Below are 19,401 nucleotides of genomic sequence, written 5' to 3'. Positions count from 1 at the left end.
ACGGATGCATAAGCACTGTGATAGTAATTTTAAAGCCATCAAGATTGAGGCACACAGTAACGAAGTAACTGGATCGAAGTCATTGAGCAAGCCATGGCACAAGTAAAACTGCAGAAGTCCAAGGTGCTGTATCCATGCTGTATCTTGGAGCCTGTGCTACCTCACTGGTGGCCCTTCCTGCTCCTGTCTCCTCCTCAGAGACCTCAAATTCTTCTCTCTTCTGTCAGACAGGCTTCAGCAACTCATTTCAATTGGACTTCAAGAAAAAAAATATCACTTTTACTTATGAATGACAAAGTAACATTTACACAATCAAAAAATTAAGAGAAATTTCAAATAACTAAATTGGTATCCTTCCACACTCCATGATGATAGTTTTCATTCACAACAGACTACAGTATTTCTATATTAGAAGACAGACGTGCAGTGTACAGTGTATATACAAACTTCCTGTAATTTCAATAGTAGGCAGAAGAAATAACTTTTTTTTCCCCCATTGACTATCGTTCTAATACAGAGAACTTCCAAACAATTAGAACTGTTTTAGAAGCCAGTCAGGTTAACAGAACAATACAATTCAAATGCTCAATCTCTGGCCACAGCTAAGCATTTAAGTTGTCCAAAATCATGATCAAAGAGAACAACATATTTTTATTGGAACTTTATTGAGAAAGTTCTCTGCAAATGAAGTAAGAATAACCTAGGTTATATTTTGCATTAATGTCTGAGTTTGCTCTATATCCCATGACACATATGCACACACACAAAAAAAGAAGCTTGAAAATATTGTCTGCTAAAATACAGACAAAACTCAGAAGTTTAATGGTTTATTTTTTTATTCCTTAAAGGAATCTAAAGAGAACAGTGTTAGCAATTTAAGCGAGGGGACATCTGTGTTACTTTAAATGCTTCTTTATTCACCTGTACTTGTGTGGAACCCTGGCAACACCTTTCATAAAGAAATAAATTGTCAAGGAGATTAAGAACAGTTGGAGTTATTCTGGCAAAGGTAATTTTTTACAATTCTCTGATGATTTTGATTATTTTAGTCATGATGTTTCCCTCGCCTGTCTCTCTCACTAACTCTTTTGCCTTCCTGTTTTGCATCTATACAGCAATTGTGTACAAACTGGTGAATATTTAAAATAGAAAAACGCTTCTAAGTCTTTAAAATATGCGGCCAATCATTATTTTGGTATTCACTGCAGTTAATTGTGATGCATTTATTAATGTGTAAATATCAGACATTTCCTTTGGCACTCCACTCTCCGTTTCCAGTTCATTAACATATTGTTATTTTAAAATATTAGTCTCTGAGAAGACACCAGATTTTTGTTGGATTGGTCTCACACTTGAAAAAGCATTTTTATATTCCGCATGCATCAAAACAGCAGAATCTCTAGGCAGATACTAAGTGGGATTCACTGAAACACAATGTTAGTTCTAATGGATGGATGATTGTGTTTGGTCTTTTGAAACTTTGAAGTATAGGTAAGTCTTGATCACACAAATTAATAAATCCTAAAGCTGGAGTTAACAATAACCATTACACCCAAATTCTGCAGCTTAGCCCAGCCAATTTTTCAAAAGGTCAGGTTGTGAACTGGAGAAGATCAGGGAGGTCCACCGCATAGCTTTGTTGCCAGGCATCTCTCGTCTGGATTGTTGCAGGCATTTATTAGTATTCGTCAGCAGACTCAACAAAGCAAACAAGAAATTCAAGCACGAATAATAAAATGAAATGCTGCTATATAACCCTTTGTCATTCAGCAAATATGGGACTTTTTAGCTACATTGTTCCTAAACCTGGGTTACTACTTTAATTTTTCTCCACAGTGCTGACTGAATGAGTATGCATGTGTGTTAAATGCAGAGCTCCCTTAACAACTGCAGGACTGCCACTTAATCTGTTGGTAGATGGACCATTTCCTGTGGGAACTCTAGCTATGATTTCCAGATCCACCAAATAAATCTCAGATTAAGATTCCAAATGAAACCTGCCTTTGGCAGATAAAAAATGTCAAGATGGATATAAACAGTAAAATTATAAATTATCTAGGTGTTGCACGATGACTTGATGTGCGTTTTTTGTTTACACTTTCCCCGATATCACAACTATACAAGGCATTCATCAAATGTCACACTTTCATAATATTGGAGGCATCATTAAAACTGTTTGGCTAAGGACCTTGAAGTGTTTAAGCAGTAGCTCAAAAGTATATTTGTGCAAAGTAGAAGAATAAATTTACATATCAGCAGCAGCTCATAAGGGATGGGTAAATATTCTGTTTATCTCTCATTGTAATTCAGGTTAGTTTAAATACAGGGTTTCAGGATATCATTACAGCCTATATGGAGTTATTACATAATTTCCAAACATAGAGTCTGCTAGAGTTTTACTAAGCATGCTGTGTTTATGTTTTCTAAACCAGCTAAAACCAAAGTAAACCCTCCCACCCCATTTGTCTTTTGCTATTGTCATACCAGACAATTGCTTTTCACATATAACCCCTTCCATTATCTAAATCTTAATGATCCAGAACTCCCTTTTATCTAGGCAGGGTCATGTTTCCTGATGCCCATTAATTATAGTGAAAATTCTCTTATCCAAATGTACTCAACCTCCCCTACCGCAAACAAACAACTAAGGCTTTACTGAATTAGAGTTCTAAACAAAATCCCAGAAAACTACAGCTTTAGAAGTGAAGAAAAATATTGTAATTTTAAGTGTCCAACATAAAAGGAAGGTCACTCTGCATAAAGTGCCAGTAAGACACCTTGCCCACGTACCTCTTACTCGAGTAAATGGTCTACTAAAGATGCAGGTGAGCTCTCAGATAAGAGTCTCCAATGCACTCCCTGGAGAACCTTTTTTTAGTAATTTTTTTTGTTATGTCTTTGCTCTGAACTTAAGCTTCATTCTAGTTGTTATTAAAATAGAAGCAATAAAGGTTTCTAAAGAAGAAAATAACCAAATTCCTCTTGCACTTGTGCTAGGTCTTCTAAAGCTCCTTCCCAAAGCACTACATAAAAATTACTGTGGTAGTAAGTGCTGCTCTCCCTGAAGCACATTTCAAGACGTTCTGAAGTTAGCTGCACTCATACTTTAAACACTTATGCGATTCAAAGTGCAATACTTCAAGGTGTGCATTCTCCCCATCTTCAGTGCTTGCAGTACTCTGTGCAGATAAGGCACTACACATTTGCAGCGTACTGTAAAGGGTCTAACAAAATCACATTCACAACACTCCAATGAGTCAGGCAGATACTGGATACTTAATTGTGCTTCTGATGAGGAGTCTTTCTGCATGTAGCCTGGCCAGAAATGCACTGTACTTAACCATTCAAAATGCACAAGACAAGAAATGGGATGGAAAAGGGAGAGATGAGAATTTATACACATGAAAGGGTGATTATATTTATAGGAAAGACCAGTCAGTATTCGATGATTTTTCAGTTATCATTAGCTCCTTTTTATCTTCTAAGTCATGGCACACTATTCCCTCTTTTTCCATGTAAGATGTTTTCTTCATCTTCCATACTTAGTGTTGCTCAACAGTTACTAGCCACCCTTCCTATGTTTGACTCATGCAAGATCATCCTCTCAGCCTCTCTTCTGCCTCTTATACTGCGCAGAGAAACCTGCAACTACCTTTGCCACTTTGCAAGGGGATCTCTGACAGCTAGCACACAGCGAGTTTGATGCTGAAAGCACAGCACACATGGAAGACACTAATCAATTGAGCCATGTGCGTGAAGAGGACTCTGCCTCTCGGCATGTCACGTAGATTCTTCTGCATACACACCCATGCAATATCCAGGTCTTCTTGCTTTCCCAGGTAAACAGCACTCCTTATTGCTAAAAGAAGGAAGGAGAGGAAGAACAGGCTCATAGTATCTCCTGTTGAGGCATGTAAAAGAAACAGACTTCAATATGACAAGTATGGTTCATTCTGCCTCTACTACAGCCTTGGAAGAAGGGCTTCAGATTTAGAGTCTTTACAGCTGTAATGGCCGTATTCTGGAGAAAGGGGAAGCAGCACCTTTACAATTAGTTGCTTTTAGACCCAACTAGACTGTCAGATGAAAAATCTTTACAACACCACATTACTCTCAAAGCTTTTTTTACACCTTCATCTTTGTGTGTGTGTGAGTGTGTGTGTGTTCTGTGTGTGTTAAAGTCACACAATAATAATCCCAGCCAAAAAGTCCTTGTAATTACTATTACAAAACCAAACCCACAAAAAAAGTACATTAAAATCATTACGCTAGAAAAACTTACTACTTCTAATAAGATAGTCTACAAATACATGGTGAGGAACAGGAGTTTCATTTCTAGGAAGCTAGCAAAAAAAGATGATTCATTTTACTTAACCTATGCATATGACTGTACATTGCCTCGATTACCATGAATGCAAACAGGATGGCTGACAATTAATGGAATTTATAAGTGCGAGTAAATAAATGCAAAAATATTTCTAGAGAGGTTTTATTTCCTGAATATTATTCACTACACAGCAAAAGAACTAACAAATATTTTTGTAAGCAATAGACAGGCATATACACGTCATGACCATGACAATATAAGGAAAGCTACGGACAGATTCTTAACAGTAAGCACCATGCATTCATGCAAGACCAATGCATGCATAAACACACAATACAATTAACACAATTGTCTACACAGAAGCTTATCACATGCACATGTGTCTCAGCAGCTATATATACATAACTTGTTCATTAGGTTTGCAGATCTGTTTTCCTCTTCTATTTTTCCTGAAGGGAGCAAGACTGGAAAACAACAGCTCACCACCAGATAAAACACTTTTCAAATTTCCCCGCACAAGCTGATTCTGCAGTTTTGTTCCCATCTACATTATCACATCTCTTTAAAGCTAGAGTCTCCTCTGAACTAGAGTTTCCAGACATGTAATTTTAAAGTATTTTTACAAACCGCACAAACATGCTTTTGAAGGATAACAAGTTACAGTGAAAGTGTCTATATGGATCATAACTAACAGTTGACATCAAATTCTTACAGGTGAAATTGGTTCATTGACTTACATTTCAATATGTGCTTTCAGTAGTGGTTTAGAAAAAAAAAAAATATTTCTACGCTTGAAAAATATAACCACCACCTTTTAAGGAAGCAAACCACTCTGCCATTAAAAATAAGGAATCTATTACCTTGTTTTAGGAAATTCCAAATAATAATTATACAATGCTTTTCATTTTGGAGTCAGCAAAATTATAATTTTGTTGTCAAAAAAGACCGAACAGTACTTGATATTTTAAGACTTCACCTAATTTCTGCCCTGTCCTTAAAAATCATGGATACTCAGAAATATGACACATGCAAAAACATTACAATAGTGAAAGACTATATAATACAGAACAAGTATAGCTGCACCCATTCAAACACAGTACATGATATGAGTCAAATGAGACACAAATTTAACTCCAGTATTTGCACACTCACCACCTTCCTATCCTGCTAACTCTTTTGGAAAATTGACATATTGAGTCCTGAACGTATATGTAAGTATGAAAAGCACCCAATTTCAGGTTCCCTCTTGTGTTTTCACAGTATTAATGTTTGTGCAGTTTTCGTCATGCATGTAAACCCTGCTAAAGTAACAATTCCACCCAGGTGCAATGTGCTTCCCCACCCACCACCAATAGGTGCAATGCAAAGATATGCACCTATTTGCCACTGTAAGTTTATTTTTATAATGGACTACCATCCTAGGCTTTCTAGCTTGGATCCTGAATATTTTTCATTTGGAAATTACAGAGTCTTTGCTGGCCTGCTGCCAATGCTCCTGACACATTCTCTCAAGCATTCTTAGAGAGAAATGAAAAAAGTCACTATCCTCCCATTAAAAACTAGGTGCTGTGGAGATAAATACTACATTTGAATTAGATACAAACCCAAAATAATATGCTTGCACATAGACTGTTCTTTAACTCTTCCTAACGTACCAGAACAGAGACAGACAAATGTCTTCAATCCACACAGGCATATTATATTCCAAACAACATGGAAAGTTAAAAAGAAAATCTCAACTATCAAACAATTCAGATATACTCTTCTTAAACACTACCTTTCTTTCAAGTATTTTATTTTATAACATCTATTAACAGGTTACATATTATCCCACATAACCGCCATAAATCTACCACTTCTCTGTACCTAACATTTTTGCTGTTTTTTTAAAATTCTCATTGCTTAACTGAATTTGCCATCTAGTCAGCTGAATTTAATCTCAGACATGCTTTACCATCCTTATTTTTTGACAAATAATTTAATCTCCAACATTTCAGTATGTTATTAAAAAATAATAATAAATCATTATAGGGTTATTCTAAAAACGGCTTTTAAACTTCCAAATTATAAGCAAGGAACAACTGGATACAGTACCAGCTGCAAAAAGGAAAGATACCACAGATGACAAAGCAAAACACAAAATGGTACACACTTCAACACAGACATTTAAACAGAAGATTAAAAGTTGCTTTGATTTAGTAGTTCAATGAGAAAATGCACCAGAATGCCTACCAAGGGTACATATTGAACATTATGTTGCTGTAATTTATCTACTATCTTTATGACAAGAAAATGTATTTTAATTGTTAATACCCAAATAAAATCCTAAGAAAAAAAAAAATTCCTTATCCAAACCAGTATCATGACATGAGATTTATCCATAATCCCTGTTTTTAACTTCCCTAGCAGTAAAAGCATAAAGAATTATGTGACTTACTAATGATTGATCTAAAAAAAGTGTATCAATTTTACTTTTGTCTATGTAACAACTTCTATTGGATACACAAATACATAAGTGTTAGCTTGGAAGAAATTGCTTTCTAAACAGCACAAAATATTAACTTAATGCATCAGAAAAATAATACACATGAAACTCAGTAACTACCCAATTTTTCAAGTATCTGTGAGCAGCAGAAGAACGCCATTTCTTGCAATTAGACAGAAAACATTTCACAATGAATCAGTTTATGGTATTCACTTGCCTACTTTGGAAAAGTTAACCTTTTGAACCATTCTTAGGGTATGCTGACCCCTAAAGGTCTGAAAATACTAAATCTGATTAAGCCATTATACATTTAAAATATAAATTGTCAAAATACAATTCTCCACTAAGTTACTCCACCATGACTACTTTTGCTTTCAGCACATATGATTCAAAAACATTTTTAAGTTCACTCAGTAACAGCTCAAAGTTCCATGAATTAAAAGGGGTCTACAAGTAGCTTATTTTACACAATAATATAGATAGAAATTCCTTTACATATGTAAGAAATGCATCATCTCCAAGATGGAGTATTTCTTCTTTCTTCTAAACAACAGACTCTTCATGAGAAACTTGACATTTATTATCTTTTGAGAAAGAATACATAGTATAAAATTCAAAAAAGGAAATACACAAGATGCTATCAGGCTCTGATATAGGAGGCATCTTTGATGTTGACACACCTATTCAATTTTTTTTTTTTTTAACCTACACATAGCCACTTACAGGAAAAAAACCCACCCTTTTATGATGTGCTCAAGGTCTCCTTCCTGTGTCTTTCCCTTTCTTCAATCTACACATTATTATCTAGTCACAAGCCACTTTCTGACAATTCTCTTCTGTAAAGTCAGTCAGTCACATAACGTGCTCTCAAACTCAGTGCTTATTTTTTTCCTCTCTCTCTCTCTTTTTTTTTTTGTTTTTAAGTTTCTGCCATGAAACATAAAAGAACGTATCCGAGAGCAAATTTTTGGCCATCCAAATACAAAAAGATCCTTGCATCCTGATGGAGATGAAAACTCCATGAACCATGGAAGTTCCAAGTTAACCAAGGCCACCTTTACCTCCAAGCCTACCTTACTGTCTATATTCACTTGAGGTAATAATGAGAAACTCGTTAATATTAGTAGATGGCTTAATCATACTCTAGCTAGGTGTGAATAGCCAAGAAAGTTACTTTAAGACAGACTTCAGATTTGTTGTTAACTCATTAAGAAAAAAAACAGTTGGAAAGAAAAGTACAATGTACAGATTAAAAATTCAAATAAGACTTCTCAAAGTTATATAAAAACATTTTCAATAACCCAGAAAATAAAAATAAAGCTGATTATTTACATTCCTGTAGCTGCTCTCCTGTTATCCCAAATACTTTTAAGAGGCAGTGTGCGGTTGTGGTTTTGGTTTTTTTTTTTTCTTTTCTTCCAAAGTCAGTCATATATCGGCAAGAACAAATACATTCCAGTCACTGCCTAGCACTGGTATAACACCTGAGGTTCCTTATTAATATCTTAAAAGTCCTTACCTTTTGACCAGTTCTCCATTTGTTCTTCTGAACTTGTTTGATCTGGCACTGAGTCCAGTTTTTGCTTGAAGATTTCAGAGCTAAAATAAAGCAAACTCTAGATAAATAAACTTGAAACAATACATTATAACACACTTATATTTTGCCTTCATTTGACAGAAAATTTACAAGACAAATGAGTTAAAAATATTTATAAGAGGACAATAAACTCTGTTTACTTTAACAGCCAGTGCTAAATGTATTTCTCAGTAAAATATTATTTCTTCACATATCTAATTTTTATAATGGTTTGGTTCAGCTTTCTGTTGCATGTAATGCCTTCATTGAAAAATTTATTAGTTTGTCTTCTTGTTCTGGAGTCTGGTCTTGGAAGTACGTGCTACTGAGCACAGCCCAAATCACACTGAGTGGTCCCACTAGAGGCAATGAGACTGCTCACTTTGGTAATTATTACAGATGGTGGTATGTGCTTCACTTTACAACATCCTTTCTCCTGCTTTAATTTCCTGGATGAAATACAGGTAAAGTGGCCCATGACCACTCCAACTCTGAATTTGCAGGTTTTTCTAAACAGCTAAATAATCCATCCTAATATTTGCATACATATTGCTTCAGACTATACAGTTAATTACACAGTTGCAGTATTTCATATAATCAAAGATCTTCAAGAAACAACCCTCAATACTCAAAAATAAGACCTACAGTAAAATGTTATGCTTATCAGGTAACATTTTGAGTGTTAAAATGTATGCTCTCTTATATGTTAAAAATTCAACTATATTCTGTATCTCAAGGAAATCTAAATAAATTTGTAATCTTGCTAATATAGTAAGCTTATCACAAGTTTTATTACTTACTCATGCACCTCTTAAAATGTATCGTACAAGGGACAATTTTTCATCTTTAACTACGTAGTTGTGCTTATTTTGTATGTTTTCCCTGCTATATTTTTTCTACATGTATTAAAAAGATACAACATGTGCCTTGAAGAGGTAGTGGCTGGATCAGGAAAATACCCAGAGAGTTGTCATTGTGCTGATAAACGTAAGAGTTAAAAAAAAAAAAAAATTAGTACACATTTTAAAATTCAAGCATATTATAGCAAGACATATGTTCTAACTAATAAAGCAGCAGAAGAAATTCTTTTCCTATACAACACCAAAAAGGCAGATGTTTTCATTTTTATCTTTGAGATTATTAAAAAGTATAATAATTGTGCAAACATTTAAGATTCAACACTAACATTTACATTAAGCATTCAAGAAATACATATTTCACATATATTTGTTGTTAACTATAAATGTGTATTATAAAAACAAATGCGTATGATTTGATGTGCTTAGGTCTTAACAAAAAATAACAACTTCACCTCACATCGCAGCACACTGAGTTCCTTACAAGAATCCCTCAAATGAAGCTGTACGCTTCTTTTTCAATTCTGTGTAACTGTGTTGATTTGGAGTTGGCAATCTTTTCCTAAGTTCCTCATTTACTTTTGGATTAGCTGAAAATATGGAAGGTTATTAATATCAAGAAATAGGTTTCTGTCAATGAAGCCATTTCCCTACATATTGCACAAAAAGGTTCATAATAATTGCAGTATTTTAATAAGATATTCATATAGCAAGACATGAAGAAAATACGGTATTTAATAACCTCTGGAGTATTTTAAAACATGTCTTAGGGCCTTAATGTGCCTAGTAATATACTATTTAAAACCATAATTTTATCCCTCCACAATATACAGTCATTCTTCCTCGCCATTTACCCAGCTAATGAATGCCAGCAATTAGTAAAATGTAATCCCATTGCACAATCATTTTAATGCTTTTAGCACTCAGAAAAGTAAACACCAAATTAATACTGCTCAAGCCATATCAGATCCTAGTTGGAAGCAAGCAATTATAGTTCAGCTCCTCAGGTGTAATTAAATGATTGGAATGATTTAGTTCCATAAATGCAAGTTAATTCATAAGCAAGCAACAAATACACTGGGAGTAATTACAAGAAACATTGACAGTCTAAGCAGGGCATGTGCCTTCATGTACCTGATGTAGGAAAATGCTGCCCTCTCCTGGAAATAATAGACTATGGCACAGGAATAACTGGAGACAGAAGTCAAGAGGCTCATTTTACAGACTTTGTCTTCATACATGAAATACGTTCTGCTAATTAATAGGAATTTTCTGGTTTACACATACAGAAAATAAAAACATTGTTGATATCAGATTAAGGCAACTTATCGATCGAAGTCAAACAGAAAGACCTTTTGGGGCTCCCTAGGGTTTGCAGTATACTTTCCATATTACTAGAAATAAAAATGTTAGTAAACAGAACAACAAAATATTCCGTAGACTAAGTATGTAAATCGGTTGTTCTGAACACAAACGCTGCAATAGGTATCTAACTTATGCACAACACTTACATATCATTCAAGATGTACCGTTACAGTAGTTACTTTGAACATAAGGTATTTTTAGAACCAAAACTTATTGAATCATCAGTATTCAGACAGTGTTAAACTTTGCCACGTCAACAACAAGCAGAAGCTGGCCATGAAGGTTTTCCCAGGAGGAATCACCAGAAAAATTAAATACAATTATTTTAAAGCTTTTCTTTACTTTCATTTGAAGACAATCTGTTAATAATCAATCTGTCTAATAATAAAAAGAAATTAAAGCTGGAGATTAAAATCAAGTATACTGGTAGACTAAGACAAAACTGAAAATACAAAATGAAAGTGTAACCCAAAATCTAGAGTTAATTTTAAATCTAGAGTTAATTTCCTTATTCACTACCTATCTATTCAACCTGCGTTAGTGTTAAGATTACTACTTGAACATCATGCAAAGAAAGCTAAAAAAAAAAAAAGTCCTTATCTGTTGAATACGCAATAGTAATGTAAAATTCACACTAAATATTTAAGTACAAACCCACCTACAAATATGAATATAAATTAACCAGTATCTTCCTACTAATGAAAGAAATCCCAGATCTACCTATTTTGCCCTCTACAGAAATAAATGCTTCCCAGTGCTGCATATAGCAGCATGGGAGAAAATCATATGCTGTGGTCAGTATATGACTATTTTCCACACTGAGAAACTGACTGTAAGAAAGCTTGAGTCAAAAGCACCTGATCACTGTAAAAGCCTGAAATTGTTCTTTACCAATAGCACTTCGGCATCAAAATATTTCTTTGTTCCAGATCTTGGTGTATTTCAAAACAAACCCAAGCTGTACATAAATACCTTCACCGTTACTTTACCTACTGTGGAAATGAAATAAATTATTTTAAGATGTCATATTATTAAAAGTTTAAAATGTACAGCACATTTGCTTTGCCCTTTGATGTCACAGTCCTATTTTTCTATTCAAATCTTGTACACTGTAAGTTAATTGCTTTTGGAAACTACTTATTATTCATGTAAAAATTAATGTGCCAATGTGTTTAAATCCTTTTAAATGACCATTCATGCATCTTTCTTCTTTAAGTACCAATGAAATCTGTCAAAGATATCAATGCAAGATGGTCTTAGAGAAAGTTCTAATAAAGATTTTTTCTGCTAACATAAGATTTTAATTTTCGTCAACTTTACTTAAATTCCATTAATTTTTTAAGCTGCTTTTAATAAATTCACAAGTAAAAAATTTTAGGCTCCATAGTCTGTCATTTGTGTTCCAGCTGACTTTATGAATATTAATAACAGTGTTATCCTGATTAAATAGGCTTCATATAAAATCCCTGTGAATCCTATAGCTCAGACATCTCATTTTTCCAACTCTTTATGAATTTGGATTCAGACATTAAACTGGAAAAAACCTTAAAAAAACAGATTCAATGGTACATTTGTGTACCCTTAAGCAAAAAATTAGATGTTCTAATGATTCAAATAATTAAAATTGATAGGACCACATATTGAGATTTCAGGCTTTCTGTAAACATGCAACATATTTTAACTCTAATGAAAACGTCAACACTTCACAGAACAAAGGATTAAGAATCTATTATAAAATAATAATAATGTCTGTCCTTATCCTTACCTTAAACAACAGATGATAGGATCTTAACTCTTCATATATGGAGTGCTGATTTGCAGAAGTATTTCCAAAAAAGAAAGAAATTAGTGGATGCTTAATTACATAGGCATACACATGAAATACACGAACATTCTAGTTTAGCATGGGTGGCCAGTGAAAAACAGCACTAAGTTTTAATTGGTTTATACTTCAGCAAAAACCACCTTTTTCTAAAGAACGTCAGATTGAAGCACACGGGAAGTTTTAACATTATCCTACGAGACTCATGCAGTCACAGTTTCAAACTGTCAACTTCTTTCCACACTTGTATGTTTGAATTATATACATCTATGACAGATAAAAATGGAAAACTAAGCTCACTGCACTGCCTTCACTTTTTTATTTATATAGTGCTAACTAAAATTACTGCTTCCTCATTCATTCAGGGGTATATTCTGCAAAGATGGCCATCAAAATATTTTGCCTTCCAGTACCTTGAAATATGAATGGATTTTAGGAGGAAAAAAACCTAAACAAAATAATGGCTTATTCAAAAGGATGGCATTCCAGTCCCAGTTCTAATCACTCATCAACACAAACACTTAATAGGAATAAAATAAAAACAAGGGGTATATAAAAATAACACACATCTGCAAGGTAGGAAGCATACAGTGCTTTACTTGTGCAGTTCTGAATAGCTTTTATTACAGCTGTGGCGGTATTTCCACTTTCAGAGGAAAAAACCTCCAGAGTGTCTGCAGAATATATATTATACAAGGGAGCACCCCACAGTAACACCAACTTTCAACCATCTGAACAGTGATGTTGACCCAAGGTATTTGGATTAGTGACAGTCTGCTGTAGCTGCCAACACCTTCCTTCCCTGGGCAGGAGATGGGGAAGTCCATCTTCTAAGCTGGAGTTCAGTTACTGACTCCCCCTCCCTGGGAACTGAAAGGCTGTTGAGACCCTTCCATATGGAGCCCCGATGACTGCAAACCCCTGTTCCTTGGTCTTGCCTTGACAGGTTTTGAAGACAACTACTGAATCATGGCCTTAGCCGCTGTGTCAGCAAGCAAACGCTTGCTGTTGTCGACCAAATTCACTTCTTCTTCACAAAAAGTCCTCAGGTCTCGGGAGAGTTTTTCCACAAGGAGGGCTACCCCGCCTGCCCTGCCTCTGGTGGAACAAGAGCCCAGTTCCCACCACCCCTTAGAACGGCACTGAGCCAGTCTTGGTCCCCCTTGATGCAGTTGACAGTTGCCATTGACAGTCAGGGATGGAGCTATGTAATGGAGGGAACACCATACACTTTAGGGATAGGGAAATAAAGAACGAATTTTAGTACTATTTTCGTAAGATTAATTAGATTACAAGGGATCTCCTAAAATATCCTGAAACGTTTTGCCTCAGGGCAAGCTAAACTAAAAAACTTAATTTAGGAGCGTACACTACATAAAAACCAGTTACCTTCTAGAAGCATTTCCCTAGGGAACAGACAGACAGTTTTCTTAGCCCAGGCAGATGCCAAGTTTTGATGCAATGATACCTTCCTCCACAAAAGAGTCACATTTCCTCTCTACCTTAAGAAACTTTATGGCAAATCAGAAATCTAAGACAACCCAAAATAAGTTAAAATTAGCTTTGGACAGTTATAAAAATACTAGTCAAAGAATAACTGAAATAGCCACTTCAAATCTTTTTCAAACGGGGAATAATACCCATCTGTTACATACTTGAAAGCTGTGAAATGAAACATACTTTGATTACAGAGGTACTTATTTTATTGTATTCTATTACTTTTATATGCAAAATATTCTGTTTCTTTTTAAAAGAATATAAAACATAGGCAAGTGGATTAACCCCATAAGTGGATGAAAGCAGCATGAGTAGGACTTCAGATTTAAAACTCCAGCACTGCTACAAAGACTTCAAGATTTTGGTTTCTAGAAGCAACTGCATTATCTGGAAGCTTGATAAAAACATTTTCCCAGAGGGCAAAGTCATGTAATAATCCCTGGCTTTTCTCCCCTACTGATTCTTGGCCCAAAAGGAGATGAGACATTTGTAGTTGGTTCCAACTAACCTGCATAAATCAGAAAAGACATGGAGAACCAGGGCTCAATTATTTTTACTCTGCTGCTGCAGCAGTTTCTTCACATTCTCATTAAAGAATTTGCATCTGATGCTTTTAACGATGGCATACACTAAGTCAGAGTGCTCATCCTCTATGTCATGCTTTTGACAAAGGCAAGAGAGAAAGCATAAAAATGCAGTTTCAACTGGTTTACAATAGGTTTTACCTATTCCTGAATTAAATTTAATTGGATAAATTAGGACATGTACTTCTCTCTATTTTTTCTTCCTAATTTCTGCTATTAGTTCAGTGTCTTCAAGGCTCAATTTTCTTTTTATGCATACCAGGAAGTGTTTTATGTGCATATTAGATCACCAACAGCCCCATATCTCTTCTCCCCTCCGTTATATTCTCTCTCCTCCATTAACAACCAAAATAACAATCTTCATTTGTATTTTATTTATTAAACAATCTTCAGCCTGCTCTTATCTCTTCTTTCCCAGTTTTTAGCTGTCTTTTGTCCTCCATTTCTTTTCTTTTTCCTTAGTTTTGTCTTCTCTTTGACAATACATGCCTTTTCCTTCTCCCCCTGCCCACTATTTCTTTGAAATGTAAAGAAAACTGCAGAGGAACTTGTCAAAGACTGTGTCTCCTTTGCTTCCAGCTTCTCTCATCTTGGTGTGCATTCTGTGAAGCACAGACAGGTGTCTTCTGTGACACCTCCATTAACATTATTTTCACTCTAATAATGAAACTATGATATGCTGTGGTCAAGTGTGGAACAGCCAATTCATTTAGCCATCCTTCAGCTTCATTGTAAACACTTCATTGGTCTTATAACTCAATTATGTATCATGTAGGCAGCCAGATCTCCATTTCTGAACAGTTTACAAGCAGATTGTGATTTCCATAGCCTTTAAGGATAAGGATAAATATGTATATTTTAAACTAGCTGTTGTCTTATCTGGAGCCAAAAGAATATTTAATAGAATATTTTGGTAGAATTAGCACTACTTGGCAATGAGGGCTACCTGCATATTATGCTCTGCTGACAGGATCATAGCCAGCAGACAAAGGGAAGTGATTAATCCCCTCTATTTGGCATTTGTGAGACCACATCTGAAGTGCTCTATCCAGTCTGACACTCTCATGGATATCCTGAAGCAAGTCCAGCAGAGAGCCATCAAGATGATGAGGGGTCTGCAGCACATAACTCATGAGGAATTTGAAAGAGTTGAGTTAGTTGGTTTTAAGGAGAGAAGGCTAAAGGGGGATTTTATTGGGTTTTAGCTGCCTTGTGAGCAAATCTAGAGAAGACGGAGACAGATTCTTCTCTTGGAGACAAGTTGTAACACTGAAAATTCTGAGAGTTACAGGTAAGAGATTTTTCACAGTGAGGAAGATCACTGGAACAAGTTGCTCAGAGAGGTTACAGAATCTCCATTGCTGGAGATGTGCAAAACTCATCTGGATACTGCAACCTATCTAACTTTGGAGATGGCCCCATTCTGAGCAGAAGTGTGAACTGGATGAAATTCACAGGTCACTTCCTGCCTACCTATTTTATTATTCTAAGGATTGCAATAAAACAAAACCACCAGAACTAGCATTCCTATAATACACTAAATTCTGGGTTGCTTTCTGCTTTACAGGGAAGGACAGTAGAGCAGGGGGGAAAAAAAAACAACCCAAGAGTGAGGCACAACTGAAGACGACCCATGTGGCAGACAGGCAGAATGCCAACAGGGAGGAAATGGTGCAACAGCAGCATCAGCACAGCATTTTGAGCACTACTTGTCTCAAGCACCCCATTTTTTCCAGTTTGCTACATGACTGGATGATGTGGAGTTAGACCAAATGTTGAATGCTGGTTTGCACATCATCCTTCAGTAAACCAAAACTGGACCTACTGATAGAGATATTTCACCTGCCTTTCTGAAAGCATTTGCCTCAAGCCCCACAAAATCTGTCCCTCTCCCAAGCTTAAGAAAAAGCCACTGTGACTGAAGAACTCCAAAGCTAACTATGGAAATGATTCAAGAAACATTTGAGTCTACAGCGCTTATGTTTGCAAAATTCATTGTATAGTATATTCAATATCTTGAAATTCCCAGATCCCCAAATCATAATTTCCTTTATCACAGAAATAAGTTGCTAGCCTAGATTTTACCATAAAAGCAAAAATAAAGTCACAGAACATTATATGACAATAAAAATGAGAAGTGGTAACTTAGTGCCAGATTCATAAACCACTAGCATAGGTAATAGCATTAAGCAGAAATTATCTTTCTCCTGCCAAAGCATTTCCAATTCAGCTGCCTTCACAGAAAGAAGGAAGATCGAACAGGGACTTAGGAAAGAAAAGGAGGCAACAAACCACACTGAAGCAGAGAAACTCAGTTTATCCAGCCAACTCACATTTCTCAAAGTACCTTCAAATAGCAGCATTTTTCCTGACAGCAAATGCACTAAAAATAAAAAGCATAAAGGCTACAAACAGTGTGGATATTGGAGCCCGACCAAGAACTATCACGAGCACTGAACATGCAGAGGCCTGTCAGAAACGTGCCAACTTTTCAAGACCCAGTCCTGTGTGTGGGGACAGAGGGGCCCATAGGTCTCTCGCAGGGAAATACAGCCGCACCAGTTATGTATCTGTCAGACTATTTTCAACAGCATGAAAACACAAATGCACCTCCACTGCTGTCATAAACCAACATATCCAGTGCACTGGTTCTACCTCAAATTATTTATCCACTCAGATTCAACAGTGTACACTTCAGCTGCTGAAGAGAATCACATCACCTGAAATTTCACAAGCTAAAGAGCAGAGAAATAAAACAACACTGACTCCAGATCAGCCAGCTTTGTTCTTTATAAGAGAATTAACTAAGCTGTTATTTTCTTAGATGACTATCTGAAGAGAAAGCTATTCTTAATTAAAAGCATACTTGCTCCCTAAACTATGCTTGCACAGCAGTAAGAGCATTGGAACATACAGTGTTGCTCAGGTGCGAAGAGACACATACATTTTGACTCAATAAACATGTAGTCTCAACTTCTGACTTTTTTTTTAAATCTAGCAACTAGATACAGTACATAGTGTCTTCATTGACTATGAGTAGTAACTTCATCCTTGTAAGTGAGAAGTGGAGGGAGTTACAGAGCAATGGTACACTTCAGGACATGTGTCCAAAGAGGAGCAATGAAGCTGGTGAAGGGTCTAGAGAACAAGTCCTGTGAAGAGCAGCTGAGGGAACTGGGGTTGTTTAGCCTGAAGAAAAGGAGGTTTAGGGGAGACCTTATCACACTCTACAACTACCTGAAAGGAGGTTGTAGCGAGGTGGGTGTCGGCCTCTTCTCCCAAGTAACAAGTGACAGGACAAGAGGAAATGGCCTCAAGTTGTGCCAGGGGAGGTTTAGATTGGATATTAGGAAAAATTTGTTCACTGAAAGGGTTATCAAGCATTGGAACAGGCTGCCCGGGGAAGTGGTTGAGTCACCATCCCTGGAGGTATTTAAAAGACATGTAGATGCGGCACTTAGGGACATGGTTTAGTGGTGGACTTGGCAGTGTTAGGTTTACACTAGGTTTACACATCGAGTGGGACTCAATGATCTTAAAGGTCTTTTTCTATGATTCTGTTTGTTACACTCTAACAACAACATTTCAGAGCGTTTTCAGCACCTATGCATTGGCTGTGTGCTTCACAACATGCTTAACCTGTACGATATATAACATGCCCTATCACGTGCTGTTGCTTATTTAGGTATGATTACCAGACTACTGTTTTTAGAAACTTAATCCAGATGCTTCCCCAAAACTTACTGCAATATCAAAGAAACCTGAAGGCCAGTATAATTTAAAATAGCAAGCTACACATCCAGAAACGGTCTTGGATCATCAGAGAAGACTCAGATATTCTGAGGTGGGCCAGAACTCAATGAGAACTGGACACGAGTCAGTGAAATTAAGTCTGTTGAGCATGTCCAGAATTGAAATGGAAGCTAAAAATCCAAGAGGCTAAACCTGCAAACATTCAGCACCATGGAGCTGTTGCACTGCTTCCTGTTCTTGCACCAACAAAGGAAGGTACAAGATTAAAGGGGAGTCGCCATTGACTCCGAATCAGTGCCAGGCAGCTGGGAGGAGAAACTACAAACAAAAAACAAAAAAAAGGAAAAAAAAGAGGCATTAGCTTAAGTTAAATAAGTTTAGATCATCAGTCACATTATCACAGACATTTCTGACAGTGCATCGATCTCCCTGCCAAATTTTAAGAAAGCAATGCAAAACACGACCATGTACCAGCTTCCCAACCAAACTGCTGAAATATTTTTGCTTACATCAGGGAAAACAATATATTTATCCTTTAACCCTAGTTTGGAAAATATCCAAAACCTTCTCTCAGCTGGAACTTACCAAAAAAAAAAAGTCATCTTCACCCAGCAGGAAGGAAATGCCTACTGCGAAAAAAACCCATCATCTAAAATGTTAAAGTTACAAACAATGGAAAACGCAAAAGAAAAAAGGTCTTCCAAGAGAGGTGCAGGGCAACTTTAAGCACAGGCAGAACTGTCAGATCGCCCATAATGAAAGCTCTGTCATTTCTGTTCTTGTTCAACCAATGAACTAGTCCAGCTTTTTTTTGAAATACACATTTGAATAAATAGATCATTCTTGTTCCTGAATCTTGTCATCATTTATAATGATATACAACACAGGGAATAAAGCTAGACAGATTTACTTTTTAAAAAACATTTCTTTACTGGGTTTTGAAGAAAGGTCATTTTAAACCCTTAGTAAGCACATTATTCAGCCAAAAACACGAAAGTAATTTACAGTGAAGAAGCCTTAAAGAATTCCTCTGAGAACATATGAACCTCTTTGTAGTTTATAAGTTGAGGGTTACACAACTGACAGAAAAAGTTCTTAATAGGGGTTCTGAGCCTTAAAATCAGATTCTTTCCAC

The 19,401-nt window shown here is 36.0% G+C and overlaps 1 protein-coding gene across 1 annotated transcript in view; it reads right to left on the bottom strand.

Moving 5' to 3' along the window:
- The window catches only part of MIPOL1 (mirror-image polydactyly 1), a 165,151-nt gene extending 152,739 nt beyond the window's left edge, over positions 1-12,412 (bottom strand). Inside the window, exons 1-3 of the mRNA XM_050897480.1 lie at positions 12,376-12,412; positions 9,701-9,835; positions 8,332-8,411 (exon numbers count right to left, since the gene is read on the bottom strand). Of these exons, the coding sequence (XP_050753437.1) occupies positions 8,332-8,350 (19 nt within the window). The 5' untranslated portion in view covers positions 8,351-8,411; positions 9,701-9,835; positions 12,376-12,412. The remainder of the gene's footprint in view (positions 1-8,331; positions 8,412-9,700; positions 9,836-12,375) is intronic.
- Between the last annotated feature and the right edge of the window lie 6,989 nt (positions 12,413-19,401).

The sequence above is a fragment of the Gymnogyps californianus genome, chromosome 5, assembly GCF_018139145.2.
Source record: "Gymnogyps californianus isolate 813 chromosome 5, ASM1813914v2, whole genome shotgun sequence".
NCBI lineage: Eukaryota > Metazoa > Chordata > Aves > Accipitriformes > Cathartidae > Gymnogyps > Gymnogyps californianus.
The sequence above is the reverse complement of the archived record's forward strand: the minus strand, read 5'-3'. Positions and strand labels throughout refer to the sequence as shown.